General features: G+C 57.7%; 1 protein-coding gene across 1 annotated transcript in view; it reads right to left on the reverse strand.

The window, feature by feature from the left end:
- The window catches only part of cdk20 (cyclin dependent kinase 20), a 34,091-nt gene extending 19,115 nt beyond the window's left edge, over nt 1-14,976 (reverse strand). Inside the window, exons 1-6 of the mRNA XM_072487983.1 lie at nt 14,784-14,976; nt 8,395-8,508; nt 7,108-7,296; nt 4,959-5,080; nt 3,938-4,000; nt 1,442-1,565 (exon numbers count right to left, since the gene is read on the reverse strand). Coding sequence (XP_072344084.1) covers nt 1,442-1,565; nt 3,938-4,000; nt 4,959-5,080; nt 7,108-7,296; nt 8,395-8,508; nt 14,784-14,858 — 687 coding nt within the window. The 5' untranslated portion in view covers nt 14,859-14,976. The remainder of the gene's footprint in view (nt 1-1,441; nt 1,566-3,937; nt 4,001-4,958; nt 5,081-7,107; nt 7,297-8,394; nt 8,509-14,783) is intronic.
- Between the last annotated feature and the right edge of the window lie 335 nt (nt 14,977-15,311).

The following is a 15,311-nucleotide window of genomic DNA, read 5'->3' on the forward strand; positions in this document are numbered from 1 at the left end:
GTCTGACATAGGAGTCTTTGTTATCTCGGTGTTCCAGGGTACAGTGCAGGGCCATGGAGATGGTGTGTGCTGTGGACCTGTTGCAGCGGTAGGCGAACTGTAGTGGATCAAGGCAATCCGGGAGGCTGGAGTTGATTCGTACCATGACTAACCTTTCGAAGCACTTCATATGATAGATGTCAGAGCCACTGGACGATAGTCATTATGGCACGCTGCTTGGCTTTCGTTTGGTACAGGGATGATAGTCGTCTTCTTGAAGCAGATAGGGACCTCAGATTGTTGTAAAGATGTCTGCGAATACCCCCGCTAGCTGATCCGCGCAAGACCGGAGTGCTTGTCCGGGTACCCCATCCGGGCCAGTGGCTTTCCGAGGGTTGACCTTCGAGAAGGCTGCTCTGACGTCTGCAGTGGTGATCTCAGATACAAGTTCATCCGAGGCTTCTGGGGTGGAGGGCTCGCTTTCGCTGACCTCTTGCTCAAAGCGTGCATAGAATGTGTTGAGCTCACAGGGAGGGGTGCATTGGAGCCGGTGATTTTACATGCCTTCATCTTCATCTAACGGCCACAGAAACCAAGGGAAAAGAGTGCTAATGGACGTCCCAGAGCAAATAAAAGGTGTGAAAGGCCAAACGGCAGGGTTAACTAAAATCAGAGGGTAAGCTGTGACAGATGTAGATGTGAGGGGGGGGGGGGGGGGGGGGGGGGGGGGGGGGACATGGGTGGGAGAGAGGTAAAATGAGAAAGGGGGGGGAGGGGGGAAGCAAAGGGCAGAAAAGGTACGGAATGGCGGGGAGGGGGGGGGGGGGGGGATCAGATAGGGGGAAAGAGTGTTGGCGAAAAATACATAGAAAGAAAGAAATAAAAGGTAAAAGACAGTTAGAATGAAATGAATGAAAACAAAGAGGTCGAAATGGGGTAGAGCTAATCAGCTGAATGATTCTGAAGGATTTGCTCCAGTTCACAATGCCCGGGGACACCTACCCTGCACATCTTTTTGTGTTGTGGGGGTAAGACCTACGCAGATATGGGGAGAATGTGCAAACTACTCAGACAGTGACCCGGGGCCAGGATTGAATCCATGCCTCAGCGGCGTGAGGCAGCAGTGCTAACCATCGGGCCACCGTGCTGCCCTGCATCCCTATTTTGTACAATAATTTGTTTAGAATTTCAATGAATTTTTACTTATACCACTAATCTTTCCTTCTCGCATGTTCCATTTCTCTACCAAAGTCAGAAAGGCAGAAGAGAAAGTCTTACCAACCATTCATCTCGTCTGTGACCCATCCATCCCCCTCAGTGTCTCCTCCTGAGTCGGTTTAATCACCGTCTCCTCGTCATTTAGCCCATTAAGAGACAAGAGCTCATTGTGCGAGATCTACACCGATTTCCGTCTCTCCTAAGTTAGTACGTCCCTTCCCGAGGAGGTTGGGGAACGGCTTACCGGCCAGATCCTCTCGTTGGGCGTCCCGAGCACCCGGAGCACACAGCAGAGCTGCTCAATGTCGTTCTCGCCGGGGAAGAGCGGGGAGTTGTTCAGGAGTTCCCCAAATATGCAGCCCACAGCCCTGGAGGGAGCAGAACCACAGGAGGAGTGAGCAAATCGCTCGATGGTTCCCACTTCAGCCAACACCCCCCACTCGGCTGACCAGCAGGAGGTGCACTGGTGTTGCCTGTCATGGCTGCTGCACAGCCAACCCTCCCACCCAGCCAGCCCCAACCCACCAGGCCATCCTGCACCCAAGGGGCTCTTGTGCCAGCCTGATCTGCCCTGGGTGTTTGATGGGGACAGTATAGAGGGGACTTTACTCTGTATCTAACCCCGTGCTGTACCTGTCCTGGGAGTGTTTGACGGGGGACAGTATAGAGGGGACTTTACTCTGTATCTAACCCCGTGCTGTACCTGTCCTGGGAGTGTTTGATGAGGATAGTGTAGTCGGAGCTTTACTCTGTATCTAACCTCGTGCTGTACCTGTCCTTGCGAGTGTTTGATGGGGACAGTATAGAGGGAGCTTTACTCTGTATCTAACCCCGTGCTGTACCTGTCCTGGGAGTGTTTGATGGGGACAGTGTAGAGGGAGCTTTACTCTGTATCTAACCCCGTGCTGTACCTGTCCTTGCGAGTGTTTGATGGGGACAGTGTAGAGGGAGCTTTACTCTGTATCTAACTACGTACTGTACCTGTCCTGGGAGTGTTTGATGGGGACAGTGTAGAGGGAGCATTATTCTGTATCTAACCCCGTGCTGTACATGTCTTGGGAGTGTTTGATGGGGACAGTATAGAGGGAGCTTTACTCTGTATCTAACCCCGTGCTGTACCTGTCCTGGGAGTGTTTGATGGGGACAGTGTAGAGGGAGCATTATTCTGTATCTAACCCCGTGCTGTACATGTCTTGGGAGTGTTTGATGGGGACAGTATAGAGGGAGCTTTACTCTGTATCTAACCCCGTGCTGTACCTGTCCTGGGAGTGTTTGATGGGGACAGTGTAGAGGGAGCTTTTCTCTGTATCTAACCCCGTGCTGTACCTGTCCTGGGAGTGTTTGATGGGAACAGTGCAGAGAGAGCTTTACTCTGTATCTAACCCCGTGCTGTACCTGTCCTGGGAGTGTTTGATGGGGACAGTGTAGATGGAGCTTTACTCTGTATCTAACCCCGTGCTGTACCTGTCCTGGGAGTGTTTGATGGGGACAGTGTAGAGGGAGCTTTACTCTGTATCTAACCCCGTGCTGTACCTGTCCTGGGAGTGTTTGATGGGGACAGTGTAGAGGGAGCTTTACTCTGTATCTAACCCCGTGCTGTACCTGTCCTGGGAGTGTTTGATGGGGACAGTGTAGAGGGAGCTTTACTCTGTATCTAACCCCGTGCTGTACCTGTCCTGTGGGTGTTTGATGGGGACAGTGTAGAGGGAGCTTTACTCTGTATCTAACCCCGTGCAGTACCTGTCCTGGGAGTGTTTGATGGGGACAGTGTAGAGAGGTCTTTACTCTGTATCTAACCCCGTGCTGTATCTGTCCTGGGAGTGTTTGATGGGGACAGTGTAGAGGGAGCATTATTCTGTATCTAACCCCGTGCTGTACATGTCTTGGGAGTGTTTGATGGGGACAGTATAGAGGGAGCTTTACTCTGTATCTAACCCCGTGCTGTACCTGTCCTGGGAGTGTTTGATGGGGACAGTGTAGAGGGAGCTTTTCTCTGTATCTAACCCTGTGCTGTACCTGTCCTGGGAGTGTTTGATGGGGACAGTGTAGAGGGAGCTTTACTCTGTATCTAACCTAGTGTTGTACCTGTCCTGGGAGTGTTTGATGGGAACAGTGCAGAGAGAGCTTTACTCTGTATCTAACCCCGTGCTGTACCTGTCCTGGGAGTGTTTGATGGGGACAGTGTAGAGGGAGCTTTACTCTGTATCTAACCCCGTGCTGTACCTGTCCTGGGAGTGTTTGATGGGGACAGTGTAGAGGGAGCTTTACTCTGTATCTAACCCCGTGCTGTACCTGTCCTGGGAGTGTTTGATGGGGACAGTGTAGAGGGAGCTTTACTCTGTATCTAACCCCGTGCTGTACCTGTCCTGTGGGTGTTTGATGGGGACAGTGTAGAGGGAGCTTTACTCTGTATCTAACCCCGTGCTGTACCAGTCCTGAGGGTGTTTGATGGGGACAGTGTAGAGGGAGCTTTACTCTGTATCTAACCCCGTGCTGTACCTGTCCTCTGGGTGTTTGATGGGGACAGTGTAGAAGGAGCTTTACTCTGTATCTAACCCCGTGCTGTACCTGTCCTGGGAGTGTTTGATGAGGACAGTGTAGAGGGAGCTTTACTCTGTATCTAACCCCGTGCTGTACCTGTCCTGGGAGTGTTTGATGGGGACAGTGCAGAGAGAGCTTTACTTTGTAAAACACTTGTCCTTTTTGTGAGGTTGCTGGAACAGAGAAAGATGTATCTTACCAAAGATCCACACCTTCATCATATTTACGAGCTCCGTAAAGTAGCTCCGGGGCTCGGTACCAACTGCAATATAAGAAAAAGGGGAACTTAATGCACCACGTATCCTGCCCAGGTTCTCCATCATGTACCCCATACCCAGTGCGGGACTATCCTCAACCTGCCTGCTACTTTTCCAAAATTGAAACAGAAAATGCCGAATAAACTTAGCAGATTTGGGCAGCAGCTGTGGCGAGAGAAACAGCGTTCACGTTTAGAGTCCGCATGGCTCTTCTTCAGAGCTGGAGGGGGGACGAAATGTGATGAGTTTTACAGTTGGCGAGGGGAGTGGAGGAGGCGAGGCAGAATAGCCCAGGGAGAGGTCGGAGCGAAGGAGAGACTGACAAAGATGTCATGGAGACAAGACAAGGGGTGTTAATGGTGGCAGTGAGGGCTAAAGGAGGTGCTTATAGTGGCACAAAAATAAGTTCAGTGAAAACAAAACAAAAGAACAAGTGACAGATGCCTTGTGGGAGGGTCTTCTGCATTGAGATAAACAAAGAAATCAAAAACAGGGGTCAAGATGGAGGGAGTAAGTCACAGTCCAAAGTTGCTCGTTTTCTCTTTCTGGGAGCTTTCTGTGATGTGTGGCACAGTGGCACAGTGGTTAGCACCGCTGCCTCACAGCGCCAGGGACCCAGGTTCAATTGCAGCCTTGGGTGACTGTGCGGAGTCTGCACGTTCTCCCCGTGTGTGCGTGGGTTTACTCCAGTGCTCCGGTTTCCTCCCACAGTCCAAAGATGTGCCGGTGAGGTGGGGCTCCAGCGACAGGGTGGTTCTGAGGGCCGGTGCAGACTCAACAGGCCGAATAGCCTCCTTCGGCACTGTAGGAATTCTATGAAATTGGGTGTTTTATTTCCTCCATTACAGAGAGTGACTGGTCTCCCAGAAGCACGGAGTAGCTTGTGAAGGGATTTGGGAGTAACTGAGCTTGTGAAAAAGGACCAGCGAAATGCAAGTTCTTTCTGTCTCCCCTCTCTCTCACCGCGTAGCCACTTGATGGCTGTAGAGTCTGTCGCCTTCATTCGAGAAAACCCGCGCGAGGCCAAAATCAGCGATTTTCAGATGTCCTGTTGAACTAATGAGCAGGTTAGCCGGCTTCAGGTCCTGCAAGAAATGAAGGGACAGATTATAAACGCCATCATCCCGATAACAAGGAACGCCCGTCTCATCATGGGGAGTGAGAGGGGTTCCAAAGGAATGGAATGGGGTGGGGGGGCCGGAAATATTCCCTCCGGACTCGCCGCTCTCTGCGCTGTAGCTCACAGAGTGCAGAGCAATTCTGTGCCGATCCTCCAACCGCCCGCTACGGCCCACCTCCGCCCACCTGCCTCTCTCCCCCCAGTGCCCCCGATGGCACGGCGCTCCCTCAGCCCTGCCCCTCAGACAGTATGGCGCGCTCCCTCCGCCCTGCCCCTCCCAACAGCACGGCGCTCCCTCAGCCCCGACAGCGCGCAGCTCCCTCCGTCCCGACCCTCCGACAGCACGGCGCTCCCTCAGCCCCGACAGCGCGCAGCTCCCTCCGTCCCGACCCTCCGACAGCACGGCGCTCCCTCAGCCCCGACAGCGCGCAGCTCCCTCCGTCCCGACCCTCCGACAGCACGGCGCTCCCTCAGCCCAGACTCTCCGACAGCGCGCAGCTCCCTCCGTCCCGACCCTCCGATGGCACGGCGCACCCTCCGTCCCGACCAATGATGCACGTTCCCTCCGTCCCGACCCTCCGACGGCGAAGCGCTCCCTCCGTCCCGACCAGCGGTGCACGGTCCTCCGCCCTGTGGCTCCCTCCGCCCCGACCCTCTAACGGTGCACGTTCCCTCCCCCCAACCCTCCAACTGCGCACGCTTCCTCCGTCCCGACTCTCCATAAGACATAGGAGCAGAATTAGGCCACTTGACCCATCGAGTCTGCTCCGCCATTCAATCATGGCTGATATTTTTCTCATCCCCATTCTCCTGCCTTCTCCCCATAACCCCATATCCCCTTATTAATCAAGAACCTATCTATCTCTGCCTTAAAAGCACTCAGTGATTTGGCCTCCACAGCCTTCTGCGGCAAAGAGTTCCACAGATTCACCAGCCTCTGGCTGAAGAAATTGCTCCTCATCTTGGTTTTAAAGGATCCTCCCTTTAGTCTGAGACGGTGTCCTCTGGTTCTAGTTTTTCCTACAAGTGGAAACATCCTCTCCACGTCCACTCTACCCAGGCCTCGCAGTATCCCTTAAGTTTCAATAAGATCCCCTCTCATCCTTCTAAACTCCAACGAGTACAGACCCAGAGTCCTCAAACGTTCCTCATATGACAAGTTCTTCATTCCAGGGAACATTCTTGTGAACCTCCTCTGGACCCTCTCCAAGGCCAGCACATCCTTCCTTAGATACGGGGCCCAAAACTGCTCACAATACTCCAAACGGGGTCTGACCAGAGCCTTATACAGCCTCAGGAGTACATCCCTGGTCTTGTATTCTAACCCTCTCGCCATGAATGCTAACATTGCATTTGCCTTCTCAACTGCCGACTGAACCTGCACATTAATCTTAAGAGAATTGTGGACAAGGAATCCCAAGTCCCTTTGTGCTTCTGCTTTCCGAAGCACTTCCCCATTTAGAAAATAGTCTATGCCTAAATTCCTCCTTCCAAAGTGCACAACCTCACACTTCTCCACATTGTATTCCATCTGCCACTTGTTTGCCCACTCTCCTAGCCTGTCCAAGTCCTTCTGGAGCCCCCTTGCTTCCTCAATACTACCTGTCCCTCTACAGGTATTTGTATCATCTGCAAACTTAGCAACAGTGCCTTCAGTTCCTTCTTCCAGGTCATTAATGTGTATTGTAAAACGTTGTGGTCCCAGCACAGACGGCACCGTGCTCCCTCCCTCCGACCCTCCCTGTGTCACTCCCGACCACGTCGGCTCTCCTTCCACGTCCCTGCTACTCCTTCCACGTCCCCGCTACCCCTTCCGCAACCCCCCCTCCGGCGCTCCCTCCAATCATGCTGCCGCTCCCTCAGTACTGAGTGTGGCGCCTCCTCAGTACTGACATCCGACAGTGCGGCGCTCCACAAGTACTGACCATATGATAAGGGGCAGGGAGGGGGGTTAGGGAGGGAGAACAGGTGGGCCTGGAAGCAGTGTCTCACCCTGTGCATGATGGAATTCAGGTGGCAGAAGGTCACCCCTTTGAGCAGCATCATCATGTAGCCTTTGACCTGCGACTCGGTGAGGGGCCAGTCGGAGTTGCGGATGACCTCTGACAGGTCGGAGAGCATGTACTCGAAGACGAGCACGAAGCCCGTCCCGTGGGGGAATACATCCTTCAATTTCACCACCTGCAGCGGGCAGAGGAAGCAACCTGAGCATTTGTGTGACTTTTATTGCAACAGATCCGAAAACACGTGACAGGAGCGTCAATCAGGCAAAGCAAATCAACAGGCAGCCACACGAGGACATCGAGTGTTTTAAATACCTCTCAGACAGCAGCAGTACATCACCAGAAGGGAAGTGTGACATGACAGTCAGTCTGTGCTACACTCCGGCCTGCGAACACAGCACAATACACACAGCTCTGCTGCCCGTGTGCCTCAAGCATCCCGCCATTTATACCTACCCTCAGGTGCCTCGTTTCGCCTTAAAGCAAGACATTTAACACCATCCCTATGAGTGGTCAGTGGGTTTATCTCATTCTAAAAGCACATGTTGCACAGCAGTGGTCAAAGCTCCCTCTATACTGTCCCCATCAAACACTCCCAGGACAGGTACAGCACGGGGTTAGATACAGAGTAAAACTCCCTCTATACTGTCCCCATCAAACACTCCCAGAACAGGTACAGCACGGGGTTAGATACAGCGTAAAGCTCCCTCTACACTGTCCCCATCAAACACTCCCAGGACAGGTACAGCACGGGGTTAGATACAGAGTAAAGCTCCCTCTACACTGTCCCCAACAAACACTCCCAGGACAGGTACAGCACGGGGTTAGATACAGAGTAAAGCTCCCTCTACACTGTCCCCATCAAACACTCCCAGGACAGGTACAGCACAGGGTTACATACAGAGTAAAGCTCCCTCTACACTGTCCCCAACAAACACTCCCAGGACAGGTACAGCACGGGGTTAGGTACAGAGTAAAGCTCCCTCTACACTGTCCCCATCAAACACTCCCAGGACAGGTACAGCACTGGGTTAGATACAGAGTAAAGCTCCCTCTACACTGTCCCCATCAAACACTCCCAGGACAGGTACAGCACGGGGTTAGATACAGAGTAAAGCTCCCTCTACACTGTCCCCATCAAACACTCCCAGGACAGGTACAGCACGGGGTTAGATACAGAGTAAAGCTCCCTCTACACTGTCCCCATCAAACACTCCCAGGACAGGTACAGCACGGGGTTAGATACAGAGTGAGGCTCCCTCTGTGAGATACTCACATACTGATTATCTTCAATTTCCTGAAGAGCTTTGATCTCTCGCAGTGCCTGGTTCGGAATGCCATCCTCCAGCTTCCGCAGAGCCACTTTCTTCAGGGCAACAGTCTCACCTGTCTAAGGAATAAAATGAAGGAACTGAGCAAAATGCTGAGGACCTGTGGCTAAGTCTTTATTCGCCCACAAAGTTGCAGATATTGTTCAGGGAATGCTGTGGGTTGAGTCCCCAACATTAAGCAGGCGATCAGAGGGTCAGTGCTGAGGGAGCATCGCACTGTCAGAGGGTCAGTGCTGAGGGAGCGCCTCACTGTCGGAGGGTCAGTGCTGAGGGAGCATCGCACTGTCGGAGGGTCAGTGCTGAGGGAGCGCCTCACTGTCGGAGGGTCAGTGCTGAGGGAGCGCGGCATTGTCAGAGGGTCAGTACTGAGGGAGCGCCGCACTGTCGGAGGGTCAGTACTGAGGGAGCGCCGCACTGTCGGAGGGTCAGTGCTGAGGGAGCATCGCACTGTCGGAGGGTCAGTGCTGAGGGAGCGCCTCACTGTCGGAGGGTCAGTGCTGAGCGAGCGCCGCACTGTCAGAGGGTCAGTACTGAGGGAGCGCCGCACTGTCGGAGGGTCAGTACTGAGGGAGCGCCGCACTGTCGGAGGGTCAGTGCTGAGGGAGCATCGCACTGTTGGAGGGTCAGTGCTGAGGGAGCATCGCACTGTCAGAGGGTCAGTGCTGAGGGAGCCCTGCACTGTCGGAGGGTCAGTACTGAGGGAGCGCCGCACTGTCGGAGGGTCAGTGCTGAGGGAGCGCCGCACTGTCGGAGGGTCAGTGCTGAGGGAGCGCCGCACTGTTGGAGGGTCAGTGCTGAGGGAGCATCGCACTGTCAGAGGGTCAGTGCTGAGGGAGCGCCGCACTGTCGGAGGGTCAGTGCTGAGGGAGCACCGCACTGTCGGAGGGTCAGTGTTGAGGGAGCATCGCATTGTCGGAGGTTCGGTGCTGAGGGAGCGCCGCACTGTCGGAGGGTCAGTACTGAGGGAGCGTGGCACTGTCAGAGGGTCAGTACTGAGGGAGCACCGCACGGTCAGAGGGTCAGTACTGCTGGTGCGCCGCACAGCCAGAGGGTCAGTATTGCTGGAGCGCCGCACAGTCAGAGTGTCAGTACTAAGGGATCGCAGCACTGTCGGAGGGTCAGTGCTGAGGGAGCGCGGCATTGTCAGAGGGTCAGTACTGAGGGAGCGCCGCGCTGTCGGAGGGTCAGTGCTGGGAGCGCCGCACTATCGGAGGGTCAGTACTGAGGGAGCACCGCACTGTCGGAGGGTCAGTGCTGAGGGAGCGCCGCATTGTTGGAGGGTCAGTGCTGGGGGAGCACCGCACTGTCGGAGGGTCAGTGCTGAGGGAGCGCCGCACTGTCGGAGGGTCAGTGCTGAGGGTGCGCCGCACTGTCGGAGGGTCAGTGCTGAGGGAGCGTTGCAATGTCAGAGGGTCAGTGCTGAGGGAGCGCCGCACTGTTGGAGGGTCGGTGCTGAGGGAGCGCCGCACTGTCGGAGGGTCAGTGCTGAGGGAGCGTTGCAATGTCGGAGGGTCAGTATTGAGGGAGCGCCGGACTGCCAGAGGGTCCCTTAGGGTTCTTTGTGGTGGTAACAAGGAAGTTAGACAAAGGAGAACCAGTGGACGTGATTTATTTAGATTTCCGGAAGGCCTTTGACAAGGTGCCGCATAGGAGACTGTTAAATAAATTAGGAGCCCATGGTGTTAAGGGTAAGATCCTGGCATGGATAGAGGATTGGCTGACTGGCAGACGGCAGAGAGTGGGGATAAAGGGGTCTTTTTCAGGATGGCAGTCGGTGACTAGTGGTGTGCCTCAGGGGTCTGTGCTGGGACCACAACTTTTCACAATATATAGAAATGAGCTGGAAGAAGGAACTGTTGCTAAGTTTGCACATAATACAAAGATCTGTAGAGGGACAGGTGGTATTGAGGAAGCAGGGGGGCTGCAGAAGGATTTGGACAACCTAGGAGAGTGGGCAAACAAGTGACAGATGAAATACAATGTGGAAAAGTGTGAATATGCACTTTGGAAGGAGGAATGGAGGCAGTGACTACTTTCTAAATGGAGAAATGCTTAAATCAGAAGCACAAAGTGACTTGGGAGCCTTGTTCATGATTCTCTTAAGGTTAACGTGCAGGTTCAGTCGGCAGTTAGGAAGGCAAATGCAATGTCAGCATTCATGTTGTTATGGGCCAGGGTTTAGAGAAGCCTAAAGTGTATCATGGAGTTCACCTGCCCCACAACTTTTACTAGATTGTGGTATGGGGAGCACACGGCCCACTCTACAGGTGTGGGACAGCAGAAACGGAAAAGTATGTTTTAAAGCAAAACAATGCTTATTCTATGAACTCAAGTTAACCGTTTTTAAACACACAGTGAACATCTTAGCAACCATTAATTCAAATACAACCCCCAAAGACTTCAGCACTAAGTAATCCTTAAACTTTCCTTTTAACGTCCACAAGACTTAAAAAAACAAAACCTTTAACAGAAGCACATCAGGTTAAAGTCACTACTGAAAGCAATTATTAGTTTTAAATCACCAAAGGATTGATTTACAGTATTTGGAATACAGAGAGAGACTCTAATACACCTTCCGGCTGTGACTGCAGCTATCCAGTTCTGAAAACGAAACTAAAACACACGCTGCAGTAAACAGGGTTGGGGGGCGTCAAGGGGGTTGTGGGGGGCGTCAAGGGGGTTGTGGGGGGAGTCAAGGGGGGTTGGGGGCGTCAAGAGGGTTGTGGGGGGCGTCAAGGGGGTGTGGGGGGCGTCAAGGGGGTGTGGGGGGCGTCAAGGGGGTTGTGGGGGACGTCAAGGGGGTTGTGGGGGGCGTCAAGGGGGGTTGGGGGCGTCAAGAGGGTTGTGGGGGGCGTCAAGGGGGTGTGGGGGCGTCAAGGGGGCGTCAAGGGGGCGTAGGGGGCGTGGGGGGCGTCAAGGGGGCGTCAAGGGGGCGTGGGGGGCGTCAAGGGGGCGTGGGGGGCGTCAAGGGGGCGTGGGGGGCGTCAAGGGGGCGTGGGGGGCGTCAAGGGGGCGCGGGGGGCGTCAAGGGGGCGCGGGGGGCGTCAAGGGGGCGCGGGGGGCGTCAAGGGGGCGCGGGGGGCGTCAAGGGGGCGCGGGGGGCGTCAAGGGGGCGCGGGGGGCGTCAAGGGGGCGCGGGGGGCGTCAAGGGGGCGCGGGGGGCGTCAAGGGGGCGCGGGGGGCGTCAAGGGGGCGCGGGGGGCGTCAAGGGGGCGCGGGGGGCGTCAAGGGGGCGCGGGGGGCGTCAAGGGGGCGCGGGGGGCGTCAAGGGGGCGCGGGGGGCGTCAAGGGGGCGCGGGGGGCGTCAAGGGGGCGCGGGGGGCGTCAAGGGGGCGCGGGGGGCGTCAAGGGGGCGCGGGGGGCGTCAAGGGGGCGCGGGGGGCGTCAAGGGGGCGCGGGGGGCGTCAAGGGGGCGCGGGGGGCGTCAAGGGGGCGCGGGGGGCGTCAAGGGGGCGCGGGGGGCGTCAAGGGGGCGCGGGGGGCGTCAAGGGGGCGCGGGGGGCGTCAAGGGGGCGCGGGGGGCGTCAAGGGGGCGCGGGGGGCGTCAAGGGGGCGCGGGGGGCGTCAAGGGGGCGCGGGGGGCGTCAAGGGGGCGCGGGGGGCGTCAAGGGGGCGCGGGGGGCGTCAAGGGGGCGCGGGGGGCGTCAAGGGGGCGCGGGGGGCGTCAAGGGGGCGCGGGGGGCGTCAAGGGGGCGCGGGGGGCGTCAAGGGGGCGCGGGGGGCGTCAAGGGGGCGCGGGGGGCGTCAAGGGGGCGCGGGGGGCGTCAAGGGGGCGCGGGGGGCGTCAAGGGGGCGCGGGGGGCGTCAAGGGGGCGCGGGGGGCGTCAAGGGGGCGCGGGGGGCGTCAAGGGGGCGCGGGGGGCGTCAAGGGGGCGCGGGGGGCGTCAAGGGGGCGCGGGGGGCGTCAAGGGGGCGCGGGGGGCGTCAAGGGGGCGCGGGGGGCGTCAAGGGGGCGCGGGGGGCGTCAAGGGGGCGCGGGGGGCATCAAGGGGGCGCGGGGGGCGTCAAGGGGGTGCGGGGGGCGTCAAGGGGGTGCGGGGGGCGTCAAGGGGGTGCGGGGGGCGTCAAGGGGGTGCGGGGGGCGTCAAGGGGGTGCGGGGGGCGTCAAGGGGGTGCGGGGGGCGTCAAGGGGGTGCGGGGGGCGTCAAGGGGGTGCGGGGGGCGTCAAGGGGGTGCGGGGGGCGTCAAGGGGGTGCGGGGGGCGTCAAGGGGGTGCGGGGGGCGTCAAGGGGGTGCGGGGGGCGTCAAGGGGGTGCGGGGGGCGTCAAGGGGGTGCGGGGGTGTCAAGGGGGTGTGGGGGGCGTCAAGGGGGTGTGGGGGGCGTCAAGGGGGTGTGGGGGGCGTCAAGGGGGTGTGGGGGGCGTCAAGGGGGTGTGGGGGGCGTCAAGGGGGCGTTAAGTGGGTTTGGGGGGCGTTAAGGGGGTTTGGGGGGCGTTAAGGGGGTGTGGGGGCGTTAAGGGGGTGTGGGGGTGTTAAGGGGGTGTGGGGTTGTTAAGGGGGTTTGGGGGGGTGTTAAGGGGGTTTGGGGGGGTGTTAAGGGGGTTTGGGGGTGTTAAGGGGGTTTGGGGGTGTTAAGGGGGTTTGGGGGGTGTTAAGGGGGTTTGGGGGGTGTTAAGGGGGTTTGGGGGGGTGTTAAGGGGGTTTGGGGGGTGTTAAGGGGGTTTGGGGGGTGTTAAGGGGGTTTGGGGGGTGTTAAGGGGGTTTGGGGGGTGTTAAGGGGGTTTGGGGGGTGTTAAGGGGGTTTGGGGGGTGTTAAGGGGGTTTGGGGGGGGTTTGGGGGTGTTAAGGGGGTTTGGGGGGTGTTAAGGGGGTTTGGGGGGTGTTCAGGGGGTTTGGGGGAGTTAAGGGGCTTTGGGGGTGTTAAGGGGGTTTGGGGGGGCGTTAAGGGGGTTTGGGGGTGTTAAGGGGGTTTGGGGGTGTTAAGGGGGTTTGGGGGTGTTAAGGAGGTTTGGGGGGTGTTCAGGGGGTTTGGGGGAGTTAAGGGGCTTTGGGGGTGTTAAGGGGGTTTGGGGGGGTGTTAAGGGGGTTTGGGGGGTGTTAAGGGGGTTTGGGGGTGTTAAGGGGGTTTGGGGGTGTTAAGGGGGTGTGGGGTGTTAAGGGGGTTTGGGGGTGTTAAGGGGGTTTGGGGGGTGTTAAGGGGGTTTGGGGGGTGTTAAGGGGGTTTGGGGGTGTTAAGGGGGTTTGGGGGGTGTTAAGGGGGTGGGGGGGTGTTAAGGGGGTGTGGGGGTGTTAAGGGGGTTTGGGGGTGTTAAGGGGGTTTGGGGGGTGTTAAGGGGGTTTGGGGGGTGTTAAGGGGGTTTGGGGGGTGTTAAGGGGGTTTGGGGGGTGTTAAGGGGGTTTGGGGGGTGTTAAGGGGGTTTGGGGGGTGTTAAGGGAGTTTGGGGGGTGTTAAGGGGGGTTGGGGGGTGTTAAGGGGGGTTGGGGGGTGTTAAGGGGGTTTGGGGGGTGTTAAGGGGGTTTGGGGGTGTTAAGGGGGTTTGGGGGTGTTAAGGGGGTTTGGGGGTGTTAAGGGGGTTTGGGGGTGTTAAGGGGGTTTGGGGGGTGTTAAGGGGGTTTGGGGGGTGTTAAGGGGGTTTGGGGGGTGTTAAGGGGGTTTGGGGGGTGTTAAGGGGGTTTGGGGGGTGTTAAGGGGGTTTGGGGGGTGTTAAGGGGGTTTTGGGGGGTGTTAAGGGGGTTTGGGGGGTGTTAAGGGGGTTTGGGGGGTGTTAAGGGGGTTTGGGGGGCGTTAAGGGGGTTTGGGGGGGTGTTAAGGGGGTTTGGGGGTGTTAAGGGGGTTTGGGGGTGTTAAGGGGGTTTGGGGGGGTGTTAAGGGGGTTTGGGGGGGGTGTTAAGGGGGTTTGGGGGGGGGTGTTAAGGGGGTTTGGGGGGGGGTGTTAAGGGGGTTTGGGGGGTGTTAAGGGGGTTTGGGGGGGGTGTTAAGGGGGTTTGGGGGGGTGTTAAGGGGGTTTGGGGGGGTGTTAAGGGGGTTTGGGGGGGTGTTAAGGGGGTTTGGGGGGGTGTTAAGGGGGTTTGGGGGGTGTTAAGGGGGTTTGGGGGGTGTTAAGGGGGTTTGGGGGGTGTTAAGGGGCTTTGGGGGGTGTTAAGGGGGTTTGGGGGGTGTTAAGGGGGTTTGGGGGGTGTTAAGGGGGTTTGGGGGGTGTTAAGGGGGTTTGGGGGGTGTTAAGGGGGTTTGGGGGGTGTTAAGGGGGTTTGGGGGGTGTTAAGGGGGTTTGGGGGGTGTTAAGGGGCTTTGGGGGGTGTTAAGGGGGTTTGGGGGTGTTAAGGGGGTTTGGGGGGTGAAGGGGGTTCCTGTGGGGTCGGTTACTGGAGTTTGCGCCGGGCTCCTCCGCTTCACCTCAATGTGTTTGGCCTTGAAGACGATGCCATGCGCCCCCTCGCCGACCCGCCCCAGGATGTTGTATTGCTCCATTACGAGGAGGCCTGAGGTCTGCGAGTGGGACTTCGGGTCACCATGACGACCGGAGCTGCGGCCCGGGGGCGGGGCTGTTTTGAGAATGACGTCACCGCGCTCCCCTGTCCCCCTCAGTGCATCTCCGCTATTTTTGCCTTGACTCCGAAACTGCACGCTCCTGCGTGACGTAACCGCGTTTCGCTCCGGGTAACGTCGCCTGGTTCCACGACCTGATAAACACCACGGCGCATGCTCAGCATCAGCCCCGCCCTCCCCTCAACTCCCCGCCCCGTCCCTCCCTTAACGTCCCGCCTCTCCCTCAACGCCCCGCCCACAGTCAGTTTTTCTTCGCCCTTAAAGGGACACACACACACCCCTCCCCAGGGGAACAAACTCATCACTGAATTCATGACCACCACTGGGGTTCAAGTGGATGCGATAGGGGCGCAGTCCGCTCAGTTACAACGGCCT

Source organism: Scyliorhinus torazame, chromosome 22, assembly GCF_047496885.1.
Source record: "Scyliorhinus torazame isolate Kashiwa2021f chromosome 22, sScyTor2.1, whole genome shotgun sequence".
NCBI lineage: Eukaryota > Metazoa > Chordata > Chondrichthyes > Carcharhiniformes > Scyliorhinidae > Scyliorhinus > Scyliorhinus torazame.